At 42.6% G+C, this 15690-nt stretch overlaps 1 protein-coding gene across 3 annotated transcripts in view; it reads right to left on the reverse strand.

Moving 5' to 3' along the window:
- Window positions 1–15690, reverse strand: part of LTBP1 (latent transforming growth factor beta binding protein 1) — a 350064-nt gene that overhangs the window by 183425 nt on the left and 150949 nt on the right. For 2 of the 3 annotated variants that reach the window (XM_083176113.1, XM_083176112.1), the window contains exon 5: window positions 1841–2008. The exons of the other annotated variant lie outside the window; for it this stretch is intronic. In XM_083176113.1, coding sequence (XP_083032239.1) covers window positions 1841–2008 — 168 coding nt within the window. The remainder of the gene's footprint in view (window positions 1–1840; window positions 2009–15690) is intronic. 3 annotated transcript variants of the gene reach the window in all.

Raw genomic sequence — 15690 nt, forward strand, 5'->3', positions numbered from 1 at the left:
GGCATCCTCCATTGGATGTACACCAGGGGAGGATTTTATAGAAACATTTGTATAAAGTCACAGACAGACTGCTGCCAACAGACACAAATGCTACACCTATTGTGTTCCCCTCTGAATCAGCTCCATTGTTTGCTATTTATGCATTTTGTATACTTAAAGCAGAGCTTTATGAAAATGTTATGAATCATTTAATTCAATTCAGTTATAGCAGCCTATTCTGACTTAACCTTGGCAACAAGAAACTGAGGGGCAGATGTACAGTATAAAGCAGTGCTAAGGGAGGAGAAATGAGCCAGAGGAGAAGTGGCCCATGGCAACCAATCAGCTGCTCTGTATAATTTAATATTATGTAAATTATATATGTGACTTTAGTGCTGATTGGTTGCCATGGGTCAGTTCTCCTCTTGCTCACTTCTCCTTCACCGCTTCATACATCTACCGCTGACTTCCACCAAACTGGTTTTACTGTTCAGTAAAAACAAACAAACAAACAAACCCCGCTCTTGCAAAACCCATAATAAATAAATGGTGCCATAGCCAAAAAGAACCAATCAGATGTAATAAATTAGACATAAATTGGGATAGCTATGACTCCATCTGCCACTGCATCTGCTATTCACATTTTGCAGCAATGCTGTTCTTCATATAAGTTGAGGTAGCCAACCAAGGACATAAGGACAGAAAATGTGCTGAACTACAGCATCATTACAGTGGACATAGAGTCAAACAGACTGAGTAAAAATAAAGGCGAGAACCCATAAAAGTTAAACAAGTAAAAACAATTCTGGCCATGAATCATGGAAAAGTGAATAACTGCCGCAAGAGCCTTGTGGTTTTGGCATTGGCTGAAGTCTCCGTGCCCTTAGTTCCACACCTGTGGCTGATAGTTTCAGTATCGTTCATTATTATATGTAAATCCAGGACACCAATAACGCAACTAGACATGTACATGATCCCATTTACAGTAGACTGCTCAAGGACACATTTCTCAATGGTAGAAAGCAGATGGTAAAAAATGATGGAACTGGACTATGTAAAAGCAAGGGCAGCTTAAAATGGAACATAAACTAAACAAATACATGTTAATGTAACACCTCCACCCCAACACATTTATCTAGCATTATAAATGAACTTTTGTTTATGTTCTGAATTGTACATGCTCTGGAGTTTACAGTGATATAACACACTTCTGCAACATGGAAAATGAATGAGACAAGGCCTGCAAATGCAAGAAATGTGTTTAGAATATCTAGTGAGAAATGTCTTGAAAAGTAATGTTAATGTTTAAATATTTGAATGTTTCAAGTGCGTGCTACTTCTGAATGAATGGCGCAGTATGCTTGTTTTGTTTAGACGGCGTACACTTTCATTAAAATAAATGAATGAAGGAAATGTGAAAAGGATAGAGACTGAGCCAGCAGTAAGCAAACAAATAAATGTACTGTTGTTTATTTTAATATGAGCTGTATCTATGGCAGTTATGTGCTGACAAAGTGTAATGAACTGTATCCTCAAGTATCCAATCGCACAACTGCTTTCGTTATCAAACTTGCACTTAATTGATAAAGTGGAACCAATCAGCTACTAACTGTCTTGTTACAGGCTGCGTTTAAAAAAATGTCAGAAGCTGATTGGCTGGTACTTTATCGCGCTCCACGCTTTGAAAAAGACCCCTCTTATACAGTACTTTGATAGTAACAGCCAATAAAAGCAAAAGTGACAGGTTGCTATGGATTAGCACCCATTTGTACTTTGTTAGTAAACACCACCACTGTGTAATTCTACTATTTTATAGGTATAGGTGTAAGAAATGAAACATATCTAGTTCTACTGTACTTACCTACTCTGAAGTTACTGGAAGTCAGCGTGTCAGCAGCATGACCATTTTCACTAATAAGCGTGGTTGTATTTCCCTTCTCACAGTTGTTATGACAGCGGCCCTTGGTACAGGTCACTTTGCAAATGCTGGGTGTGAAGACCACCTTGATGCGCCCTGTCTGGTTTCCCACTGCCAGGGGAGGCACAGAGAAAAGGAAAAATAGACAGATCAGCTTGGTATCCATTGGTTTCTTCGCCAAGTATGGAAAAAAAAATTGTATTAAAGAGACAAAAATCAGAGAAAAGTAAGGCAGCTTGTCAGTGATCTCTGCTCTGTATCCAGTGGTGTCTCTGAAACAGGAGTAGGAAGATTAGAAAACAGAACTCCGGGATCTATTCCAAGACCACATTTAAAGTCAAGTCACCGGAGTGGGATTACTAATCACAATGCAGCACTTTATTCACAGGGAGAGTGAAAGTGTAAAAAAAAAAAAAAAAGTGTAGCACACTGCATGACAGCTTAGACCAGCCAGCTCTGACAGGCAGATGTAATGCAAAGAGGCTGGCTGTACACCTAGGGGAGAATAGACTCCTGTTTCTCCCGCATCTCCAGCTGTTTCTGCCGTTATTAAGTCACTCTCTTTCCCTCTCTCTCTCACTGCAGCCCGTCCCCTGGAAATGTTTTAGGCATGCGGCGTGTCTGACAACATCTGTCTCAAATCTCCTGGCACTCTAGACGGGAGTGATCAAATCTTGTGTGTGTGACGCAGCTGCCTTGGTCCAAATTTTCTTTTCACTACCTCTTGGCAAAAGAACTCCTTGTGGATTTAGGTATAAGTCACTATATCTATTTAAAGGCAAAAATCTACAGCTAATAGCTCACTAGACAGATATGGATTCATTTGCTTCCTTTGTCAATTAACAAAGTCTGTACACTTTATAGGCTGAAGGCTAGAGTGGCAATCATTTTAGGCAGTGGCGTAACTAGAAATTTTGCTCCCCCCTGCCAAAAAAAATTCTGGCGCCCCCCACCCATTTTTTTTAAAGAAAAACAGGACTGTTTCTTGGCAATTAGGTTCCCAGTGTGAACAGTAAAAATATGCCCCCCCCCCCCCCCCCCCCCCCCAAATTAAAGAAAAACACAAAGAATTTATGAAGAACCAATACTTATTAGACAATATGCCACACACTGTATGCTTGCGACCAGGGCCCTCCTACCTCTATTTCGGTTTGTATCTACCCAGTTTGTTTAATCACTGTTGTTTCCAATTGTGAACCGCAACGGAATATGCTGCGCTATATAAGAAACTGTAAATAAATAAATAAATTATACCAGACACCATAATGACCCTTACACATTATGCCACATACTGTAATGTCCATAAGATAGTTATGCCACATACGCAACGTAATACCCATTGCACATTATACCACACACCTTAATAGCAATTACACATTATGCCACACCAATGGACGCCAGGGAAGCCGTCCGCCCGTCGACGCTGCCTGCCTCCGTCTCCGTCCAGCGCCGATGATGTCAGATCCCGGCAGCTGTATCGTGCAGGAGGTGGCTGCGTTGTCAGGGAGACAGAGACAAATCTCCCGGGGTCTCCTCGGCAGCATCTAACAAAAGTGCATACATAACATGTGAATTAAAAATTGCAAAAAACATGTGTACAGTGCTGTAAAGAAGAGGAGCGTACATGCTCCATTTACAGTGATTATATTATAGGTAAAAAATGTTTTTAAAAAAGACAAACATATTACACTTAACGCTGACATTACTTCTATATCTTAATAATCATGGAAAGCACCTTGAGGGACACAGTATGATCCTATGTGGAGAACGGTTCAAAGTTATGATTTGTTTAACATATAAAACCAGTCACTGAGAACATTTTATAAACAATTATTTTATAAAAAATTACTCAGCCCTAAAGTCTCGTTAAGACCTCGCGGCCACAAGGTGTCTAAATGATATATCCAACGGGACTCTAACTGTAGCATCTTTTTTGCTCTGTTTCCTCCTCTAAGCGATGGGGGCACATGGTCTATGATTTTATATTTAAGCGTGGCCATGTTATGTCTAAAACTGGCACCTTGCGGCCACAAGGTCTTAACGAGTCTTTAGGTCTGAGTAATTTTTTATAAAATAATTGTTTATAAAATGTGTTAATATGTTAAACAAAAAAGGGGGAGGGGACAGCATCAGAGAGAGAGGGGGAGGAGACAGCGTCATAGAGAGGGGAAGGAGACAGCGTCAGAGAGAGGGGGGAGGAGACAGCTCCAGAGAGAGGGGGAAGGAGACAGTGTCAGAGAGAGGGGGGGTGGAGACAGCGTCAGAGAGAGGGGGAGGAGACAGCGTCAGACAGAGTGGGGAGGAGACAGTGTCAGAGAGAGGGGCAAGGAGACAGCTCCAGAGGGAGAGGGGGAGGAGACAGTGTCAGAGAGAGGGGGGAGGAGACAGCGTCAGAGAGAGGGGGGAGGAGACAGCGTCAGAAAGAGGGGGGAGGAGACAGCATCAGAGAGAGGGGGAAGGAGACAACGCCAGAGAAAGAGAGGGAGGAGATGGCACCAGAGAGAGGGGGAAGGAGACAGCTTCAGAGAGAGGGGGGAGGAGACAGCGTCAGAAAGAGGGGGGAGGAGACAGCGTCAGAGAGAGGGGGAAGGAGACAACGCCAGAGAAAGAGGGGGAGGAGACGGCGCCAGAGAAAGAGGGGGAGGAGATGGCGCCAGAGAAAGAGGGGGAGGAGACGGCACCAGAGAAAGAGGGGGAGGGGTCAGTGTCAGAGAGAGGGGCAGGGGGCAGCATCAGAAAATGAGAGTGTGGGCCTATAATACTATAATACCTCATTATACCAGACAGCAGCCTTCGTGGAAGCACAGGTCAGCCAGGGACTTCTTATGTGGGCGGGCATTTCTCGGCATTAGGCCACGCCCCCAAAATGTCCGCGAATCGCGGGACTTCTGGAAGCCGGCCAGGGGGGTGAGAGGATGGACTGCAGCTTGAGGGGGCGGGCCAAGGTGAGCGGGCACTGGCTAAGGACTGGAGAGCAGGGAGCTCAGCCAGCGCTGACTGAGAGACGCTGCTCTTTGGTGCAGTCAGGAGGACTATACCAGCCCAGGTGCAGAGGGAATAGCAGGCACGGAGGAAGAGGGAGCTCTGTGACTGTCTGTGTGGGGACGCTCAGTGACCAGTCATGGGGCGGGTCACTGAGCACCCTCACAAAGACAGTCAGAGCGAGGCAGAGTAGTACACAACGTATTGGCTGCTGCAGGCAGCCGCAGCAGAGGAGAGAGCTTGCACAGGATGCATGTCTCCAGCTCTGAGAGTGCCGTGACACACTGACTTGTCCGGCACCGGCGCCCACGCAGCCCCCGCTCCCCCAAGCAGCGGCGGGGGCTGCCTTACGGTATCTCCGCCACTGATTTTAGGTATCAAGTAGTCTATTTATAAAGACCCAAAAAAGGCGCTTGTCCTGGCACAAATGTCTGTTTCGCTGGAGATACTGTAGGATTTTTTTCAGTGGCAGCTAAGATGACTTTTGTTAACAAAACTTGCGATCACTGGACAGGATCGCAATAGTGGGGAGTAATGATGGGAAAATAAATATATTAAATGAAGAATTTTTCCACAATTTTTTTCCACAATTTTTTTTTTCATTTATCCTGTGCTTTCTTTTTTTGTAGTGGAATCTGCAATTGGAACCCCAAGTCTGGGCTTACAGTATAGTGCTCATATGTGAACTGGCAAAGCCTCAGGGTCTGTGTCGGGGTTGACCTCTGGTCCTATTACCAGTGTCAGTTCACCTGCCCTGAAATATTATAGTGATATATGGAAATTGCCTAGCGATGGATGACAAAATCTTTTTTTTTCAGGCCATATTGACCCTTAGGGGCCGATTCAGAATCGAATGAATTTTGCCACTCCAAAGATGCCGACATTATGCCCAGATCACCTGTACATACTGGAGTGATGTACATACTGGAGTGATGTTAATGAATGACGGAACAATCACTGTTCTGTCATTCATTAACATGCATGGTATCACAAGCGATGATGCTAGGTATGATGTGTAGCACATCAAACCTAATATTGTCAGTCGTAAGTGACTGCGGGAGTGCACATGTGAAAAATGGCATCCTAATCCGTCAGAGCGGACGGCGGCATATCGCCAGGGCCGAATTTGTGCCTAGGCACGGGAGGCACCGGCCTCAGGGCGGCATCAATTAAGGGCGGCAGGCAGGCTAACATTCTGTTAAATAGCAGCATGGCACAGCGGGTGGGCAGCAGCGAGTGACAAGCGCCGCCGCCGCAGACATGATTTATCATGTGTAGGCGGCAGCGCCGCTCGTCACCCGCCACTGCCCACCCGCTGTGCCATGCACATTACATCACCGCTTAGTGGCTGGGTCCGACGGTCCCCCTGCGCGTCCGGAAATACCTCAGACTCACTGCTGCCGGCTCCCGCCCATTGGCTACTCTACACACACACAGTCTATTGGCTGCTGTGTATCCAGGAGCTGAGCAACGCACAGATTTGGGAGGAGCCTGTCCTAGCTAATATCTTATTTACGTTTGGATGCACAGTTTTTTTTAAATGTTCCCAATACAGAATCCTGCCTTCAAATGTCCCCACTAGCCATGGTCAGACTGGGTCTGTAATTTAGCCATGGCTTCCCTTACTGCATGCCCACAATAAAATGGAGAGGCCACACCTAGCAAGACATGGAGGAGAAGCTGCTCAGCCATGCTTTCGAGGGTATGGGTCATTGGGTCGACTCATATTACGTCGACATGCATTGGGTCGACCATTGAAAGTCAACATGGCTTAGGTTGACGCGTGAAATAGGTCGACTTGAGTAAGGTCGACACAAGCATTAGGTTGCCAAAGAGAAGGTCGACAGTCAAAATGTCAAAGTGAGAATTTCAAATTTTTCTTACCCCGAATGTTGACATACCACACCACATCCCCTCGCATTGGCACACTATTCTATTCTTTCTCCACGCCATAGTGGATGGTAGGGCATGAAGTACCGGCTCTCGGCAAATGTTGGCTCAAAAAAACACGAAAAACTCATGTTGACATTTTGACTGTTGACCTTCCCATCGTCAACCTAATGCTTGTGTCAACTTTCCAACCCTGTTGCCCTTAGCTATGTTGACCTATTTCATGTGTCAACCAAAGCAATGTCGACCTTCTGTGGTTGACCCAATGCTTCTCAACCTAAAATGGGTCGACCTAATGACTGTATCCCGCTTTCGAACCACCGGATCAGCCCTATCAGTTCTGGCATGTGTCAGGATGCCAGTACGACCCTGCCAGCACCTAACTTTGGAAATTACAATGTTAAAATGAAGTATGTTTAAAAAAATGTATTGATAAACATTGAACTGACCAACATACTGTATACTGGCCTCTGAGCTTCAGAATGGAGGTATCCCTAAATTACACCTTTAAGTAATTTCAATAACACACAGCACCTATAGGGGTACATTTGCTAAGATGGGAATTCTATTGAAGATGGGATGTGGCCCATAGCAACCAATCAGATTATTGCAATAGTCTCCTAACTGGTCTTCCCAAGAACAGACTCTCACCACTACAATCCATTTTAAATGCTGCTGCTGGGCTGATCTTCCTTGCAAGGCGCTCATCGTCTGCTGATCCGCTCTGCCAGTCCCTCCATTGGTTACCTGTATCTTACCGTATTCAATATAAAACACTTCTACTAGCATATAAAGCTATTAACCATACTGCACCAACATATATCTCTCTACTTATCACAATATATCTCCCATCTCGACCACTCCGTTCTGCACAAGATTTGCGTCTCTCTTCTGAACGGATCACTAGCTCCCATTCACTATTACAGGACTTTCATCGGGCTGCTCCCATCCTATGGAATGCCCTTCCACGCACAATAAGACTCTCCGCTAGCCTCCAAACTTTCAAGCGTTCCCTGAAAACTCACCTCTTCAGGTAAGCCTATCATATTTAAGTTCTACACGCATAACCCTCTGAGGCACTTATGTATTATATACAGTGCTATTTTTCAGCAGACTCCAGCAGGAACTGAGGGCCTTATTCTAGTTCACTCTTTCTGACAAAATCCTTCTTAGATGGACAAAACCATGTGCACTGCAGGTGAGGCAGGTGTTACTTGTGCAGAGAGAATTAGATTTGGGTGGGGTTTTACTTCAAAGTGAGATCTACTGTATATTGCAGTGTAAAAATAAAGCAGCCAGTATTTACCCTGCACAGAAACAAAATGACTCACCTGAATCTAATTCTCTCTGCACATTTTAAATCTGCTCCCCTGCAGTGCACATTGTTTTGTCCATTTTGTCAGAAAGAGTGAACTAGAATAAGGCTCTCAGTTCCTGCTGGAGCCTGCTGAAATATAGCCCTGATTATATAGCTTCCCTTCTGGACTTGTAACTTGGTGGGATTGTTATGCTAGGATCCGATACGTAATGCCGGCGGTCGGAATCCCGGCGGTCGGAATCCCGACACTGGAATCCCGACCGCCGAAATCCCGACATGGGGGGGACGTGGATCGCCCCCCCTTGCAGGCTCGCTGCGCTCGCCACGCAGCGGGCCCGGTGCCTCACTACGCTCGGCACGCTATTTTATTCTCCCTCTATGGGTGTCGTGGACACCCACGGAGGGAGAAAGTTTTGGGATTTCGGCGGTCGGGATTCCAGTGTCGGGATTCTGAACGCCGGGATCCCGACCGCCGGCAAATTGACCGCATCCCTTATGCTATTACTAGTTCCTGTCCTTGTGTTTCCCTCCTATATCCCTATAGATTGTAAGCTTGCAGCAGGGCCCTCTAACCCCCAAGTCTGTCTGTTGTTACCCAGTTTGTTTTATCACTGGCTACTATTGTAAAGCGCAACGGAATCTGCTGCGCTATATAAGAAACTGTAAATAAAATAAATAAAATATTTATTTAGCACCTTCTAGAAGACAATAGATTGAATCTGATTGGTTGCTATGGGCAACATCCCATCTTAAATAGAACACCATTCTTAGTAAATGTACCCCATATAGTCTATTCAGTTTATTTACAATAATCTATCCGTTTTTGGAGATAATGCCCAAAACTGTGCTCATAGGGTAATGGAAAACAACCTGAAGTACATAAAGAGCACCCATCTGCCACTTCAGCATCATTCCTACCAGTACATTATAACTTAATTTCTCCTAACATATGCAGCCACTGCTTAGTTTAGCCCGATTAATAGAAAAAATGTCCTAGAGAGCAGAGGACCTTTCTTCTTATACACATTCATCTACTTATTAATATTTTAAACTCAAATACTACATTTTTTTAAGAAAACCTAGAAGATATAATACCTAGCGGTATATATGAATCATTGATACAGTAATCTCTACAAAGTGAATTTCTCTCATATCATTAAATCCATAAAATGAAAGCTGTTCTGGGATAATCCTGGGTCATGCCCACTTTCCTAGAGTTGTAGGACGGGCAGCATCAACATATTGCTTGCTCTTGCTACTTGTACAGTGCCTATTCTCAAGGATCTTCAAGACTGGTGGAGAACATTTTTTTAAAGAAAAAAAAACTGTGTATACTGTGTTTTCTTTGAAAGGGATTGTGGTACTTAAAATTAAATCTACATTGGTTACTCTCCCATTTCCAGACTTTACAGATGTCCAAAACAAATTTAACCTAATTGTACAGATGGTTATGTCTGGAAAAGTAAACCTCTAAGAAAGAGTTTAAAACACTTTCAATACACTACTGATGGGGATGTCAATTTCCAATATACTGTATCTACCCTTAATATCTATCTTCCAACCTAAGTCAAGTAATAACCTCATTTACAATTAGGAAAACCCGAAAAATGTGTAGACTCAGAGGGGTGGAGCCAGGTGAGACCATGACAATGCAAATGGTGGCACTCCACCCCCTGCACTTGTCACTTGTTCCTCACTATCATGATTTCACAAAATGGATGTACAGTATGGCTGACAAACTTCCCCACCAAACATACAGTAGTTTATACTAGTTATCTTGGAATAACCTGTTAGACAACCTTTAAGTTTGCTTGTTTTTGTAGTGTTTTATTTTAAACTAAAACTTTAAATAAAAAATAGAAAATTAAGAGAAATCAGGATTGCCTTTAGTATAAGTGGCACTTTTGTGGCATTGAAACAATTCTTGACATTTCGTACAAAGCGCCTAAAAGTGCAGAATCTATTTTGCCATTTGATGGAGCTCCCTATACAGCATTATAAAGTTCTACCCAAGATGATGTCTACACCATTCTCAGGAAGTGTCCAAAAGGGCAACGTTCTCATTATAGCAATCAGTGATACATGAACATTAATTTTACCCTCATTATATTGTCAATCTTGTTTTAATTTATGCACTACGGTATAAACTATTGGAATCTTTGAGTTTTAGGACATCATCACAAAGTGTATTTATCCTCCTATACTACTTCCAATGGCTCTTCAGTTTAGTAAATAAGTTGTCATCAATTCATTTTTTATTTAATTTATTTATTTGGATAATCTTGTTTAATTAGATTGTTCACTTTAACCTAAAGGTTATTAGGAAGTTCTGTGTATAGTATAGTAAAATTTAGAGTGAAATAATGTGACTTATCACTGGCACCCATAGTCTATTCATGCACTTAGTAAGCAGTACTGAAGTTAGTAAGTCAAACTACAGCTAACTTCATTACTGAATTTGATAAAGAACATCAATTCACAAAATATACTCAATTTTTTTAAATAACAAAAAATATTTAAAAAAAATTCAAATAACCATTGATTAAAACATGGATGGTGGACATATCAGACCAACGAGACTTTACATTTTCCCAGTGGCTGCTAGTCGCTGCAGCTAGGCTGCATGGCAGGAACTGTGGGATGGTACAAGGATGCTACGGGCTGGGAGGTTTCACTGAGATTGGGAGGTGCTGAAACATTTTTTTTCAGCATCCACCCAATGGGCATTTCTGGCTAGTCAGTCCAATAATTTTTCAACAGCCAATGACCGGGGCTGATATAAACTCAAAGAAGTTATACATTTTCAAACATCTAATGAACCTTATCTCTTTGACTGAGTGATATTTTTAAAGTTATTAGTTGGATATTTGCTTGTGAATAGCTTAAATTTTGGGTGAATTGGGACACCCACTGGTCATAGGGTGCTGTATTCACCCTATCGCCAGTGGGTGTCCCAATTCATCCAATGTGTAAGCAATTTACAAGCAAATATCCAGTTTAGAAAAGGCCTGTCTGAGAAAGAGAGGAATATTTAGAGGCATCATCTTTTAAATCGGAGGATCATAATTGATGGAGATATTCATGTTCAGTTATCTCACCTGATTCTACAAAAAATCCAATTTGATATTTTTGGTGAAATTATTGGTACTTGTTTCCTAGCACGGCCACCACGATTTCTATCGTGGTGGTCGTGTCGGAAAAAATTGTGTCGGTCGCGTCGGGTGCATACCAAAACGCACACGACGCGACCGACGCGATGTACCCGATTTCTCCATAGGCTTCAATGTTAAAAGAATTTAACATTGAAGCCTATGGAGAAATCAGGTCCATCGTGCCCATAGGCTTCAATGTTAAATTATTTTAACATTGAAACTGAGTCCGTTTAACATAGTAAAAAATGGGAAAAGGGCCAATATGGGCCATTTCTCATTGGGTATGGCCCCGTCATGTGTGTAAAAAATAATGGCCCCCCATTGTGGCCGCCACCCCCACGATTGACGCGAACCCGAAGCGTGGCGAGCGCAGCGAGCCCGCGAGGGGCGGCGGTGCGTGTCCTCCGACCTTTTTGGAGGGACGCCCCTCGCCGGCTTGACAGGTATCCGCGTCCGCTCGCCACACTTCGGGCCCGGTGGATCGCTGCGCTCACCACACTAATCTATTCTCAACTCCACGCCGACGTGGATAGTAGGGGAATGAAAAGGTCAGAGGACGCGCACCGCCGCCCCTCGCGGGCTCGCTGTGCTTGCCACGCTTCGGGTTCGCATCAATCGTGGCGGTGGCGGCCACGATGGGGGGCCATTATTTTTTACACACATGACGGGGCCATACCCAATGAGAAATGGCCCATATTGGCCCTTTTCCCATTTTTTACTATGTTAAATGGACTCAGTTTCAATGTTAAAATAACATTGAAGCCTATGGACAAATCGGGTCCATCGCATAGGCTTCAATGTTAAATATTTTAACATTGAAGCCTATGGAGAAATCGGGGGCATCGCGTCGGGCGCGCATAGGCTTCAATGTTAAAATATTTTAACATTGAAGCCTATGGGGAAATCGTGGGCATCGCGGCGGTCGCGTCGTGTGCCTTCTTAAGGCACACGACCGACGCGATGTACCCGAGTTGTGCTTTTTTCAAAGGAAATCGCGGGCATCGTGTGCCTTAAAGTTAAGGCACACGATGCCCGCGATGTGGCCGTGCTAGGAAACAAGTACCAAATTATTCTTTATAGGATAGATAAATCTGTAAAAATAGACCTAAATATAAAAATGGTTTTGTTCTCATTTCTACAGTAGTTAGCTAAAATAGTCTTAGTACAAATAATTATAAATACATTTTACATATAGGGGTGATTTAGATTTGATCGCCTTTATGCGAGTTCACAATTCTATTGATTATCAAACAACTATTGATTGTAGCGTGCATAGCAAAAATATCTAATTGCAATCCCTTCGCAATCTGATAGGCAGTTGGCGTTTGGGGATGGTCCCATTTTAAGGGAGGGTCTGGGATGCTTTGACCAGCATGGTATGGCAATGTTGTGGAAGGGTCAGATTTACTAACATATGCACAGACTGGGAAATTATTTCATGGTAATTGAATTGCTTATGGATGTGTGACAAAATACCAGATTGCTAAATGTTCGCAATTCAGATTTATACAGGGAGGGTTTTCACTCTGTCTGGGCAGCTGCTAACCACTCGCAGTAATCTGTAAATTTGCAGTTGAGAGACCAGTTCTGAATTAGGCCCATAGATCTTTTCATGAACTATGGGCATGACTGAGAAATTATTTATCCAGATATTTTCTAATGCCATTCATACGTTCCATTGTTCCGAAAGTAAGCTGGCCACAATGATTGCAGTCTACTAAAGATATTTCTCATGACCAAGTATCCTGTATAGCAACTGACATTCACAATTATCACTGCCAACTTTTGTCATGATATGAATCTCTTTGGGTTCTATTTATTAAAGAGAAAAAATAATTATATTTGGCAACAATTGGATTATTATTTTTTTTAAATAAGACTTTTTTCAGTCTATCAAATGTTCATTACTGCAGTGCTATACCAGGGAAACAGAAAGGATTGATGTGGCACAAGTATTATTATTATTATTATATTTTACTTAAGGTGCCCATACACTGCCTGCGACGTCTCGCAGCAGTATACGGACACCCGATGGACTGCAAGCCGCCGGGACCTTCCGGCGGCAGGGACACATGTCATCCGTTGTGATGGATCGCATGTGTCACTGCTTAGCGCCCATCCCAGAACGGGTGGTCGCACGGGACCGCGCATCGGACCCGACTACATGTCAGGGAGAGGCGATTTGGTCCGATTTAACGGGACGATTGGTCGCAATCGGCCGGAATCGGACCAAATCGCCTTGATGTATGCCCAGCTTAAGAGTATATGGCACCACAAAGCACAAACATAATCCTTTATAACAGCAGTGGATCTTAATAGAAAAAAATATCTTTATAAATTTAAGTAAATCATTTTGTTTTTAATTGCATCGCCTCAAAATTAACTATCTTTAAAAAATATTCGTAATTCTATGCTTCTTTGCAGACCTTTTCCGGATTGTGGTTTGCTTTTATAAAAAAAATTGTGGCACCCCTTTTCTCTAAATCTCTTTCTTCTAATAAGAAATATTTCTAAATTTGTATGTATTTAAGTATTTAACCTTTTTTGTTAACTGGTTGAAAAGGAAGCCCAAGTGAGGACTTCCAGTTCCACTGTGTATGTAAGATCTGGAAAGCAAAGTAACAAAGCCAGATAAATCAAACTGTGGCTCGCACAAGGAAAAAATACACATTCTGCTCGCTGCCCATATAGCCAAGCAACTGAATACAACTTAGCTTTTCCGGAAATATAAAAAAAAATAATAATAATTATCGCCACAACATGCTATTTTAATAACAAAAGAAATCCTTGTATTGCTGCCCAAAAATCGAAAGACCCTAAAACGGTCAGAAAGGACCAGTTCATTACAATACAGATGAGGGTTCCTGGTGTCTGCAACACTGCTCACACTACTCTACCTCTACAATGCTTCACGGGAAATATGTCTTTCATGTCTAAAGGGTACATTTATAAAGATTGGAGTTCTATTGAAGATGGTATGTTTCCCATAGCAACCAATCAGATTCCATCTATTAGATTCCGTCTAGAACAGGGGTGGGCAATAAGCAGCCCTCCAGCTATTGATGAAGTACACATCCCAGCATGCCTTGCATTAGTTTCAGCTTGGCCAAATAGCAAAACTAAGGCAAGGGATGCTGGGATGTGTAGTTAATCAACAGCTGGAGGGCCGCTTATTGCCCACCCCTGGTCTAGAAGGTGCTAAATACCTAAGGAGTAGAATCTGATTGGTTGGTTACACGTAGTGTTGGAACACTGTATACTGAGCCCATGGCAATATACAAAGTTTCATGTGATTCATGCCATGCCTATGATAAATTATATAGGTATGTTTTAGTGACCTTATGGAAATGCCCTCAATAATTCTTAAAAAAAAAGTATTATGTCACTGGTATTTTAATCTGCACTAGAATATAAAATATTTAGAAGCATAAAAGTTTTGTAGCATCATATGAAAGATTTCCCAAAAAAGATGCAATCATTTATTTATGTTTGCAAGTACTTAGAGCTTTTAAAATACATATTGACTTATTCATTCATTTATTATAGAACAGGGATGGGCAACCTCTGCATTCTAGCTGTTGCTGAACTGTGTCTCACATGGAAATCAGGCAGCCCATCCCTGTTATGGGACACCTCATTCTCTGCAGCATGATTAATATGATTAATACAGTGAAAGTTACTTGTTTCTAACTAGCACTTGACCTCTGTGACAGAGCATTTGACCTTGATCTGTAAAGGCAAGACTTTCATGTTGACTATGCAATTAAATGAACAGAAAATCTGTGAAAAATCAGCCGTCCATGGAAAGAGGGACCTGAGCATTGTGTGGTCTTACCACAGGTTAAGGAGCACAGCCATTAGTTTCAGTTTTCAAAGGAACAAAAGGGTGTTAGATGTGCTGAGGAAGTGATGAGACGTTTAGGAACGGAAAAAGTGACTCCCGATTTCAGCCATTCACTCATTTCCTCCCCTGAGTGCCAAACAGTTAAAGAATCCAAAGAAGAATATTTTGTGGGTGACTACCGGAATGCATATCCTGCAGAGAGGCGCAGCCCACCGCAGAACAAAACTATCAAGTGTTTTATTTTTATCATTCTCATGATGAGCTTTAAGACAAGATTCGCCAATCTGCATCTCGCTGTCTGTTGTGGGATATTAAATCCCAGCATGCTCTGCCATGCTCTAGATGGAGACTTATGGTTTGTCTAATTTTACTCTGATATAACTGAATTTAGGCACACAATATATTCCTTCCAATTATAGCATATTGTGTTTTATAAATCTAAAAGAACCTTTAATTCACACTAAGCCTTCAAGAGATAAAATTTAAATGTGCATTAATACAATTAACAATAATATAAGCCCTTTGATGCACAGTTGTGTACCTATATGGTCCAACCTGTGCATAGAAGTGCAGTCTGGTGAGCAGAAAAATGGCAAAAATCTGAGTG

The sequence above is a fragment of the Crinia signifera genome, chromosome 3 (assembly GCF_055691185.1).
Source record: "Crinia signifera chromosome 3, ASM5569118v1, whole genome shotgun sequence".
In the NCBI taxonomy this organism is placed as follows: domain Eukaryota; kingdom Metazoa; phylum Chordata; class Amphibia; order Anura; family Myobatrachidae; genus Crinia; species Crinia signifera.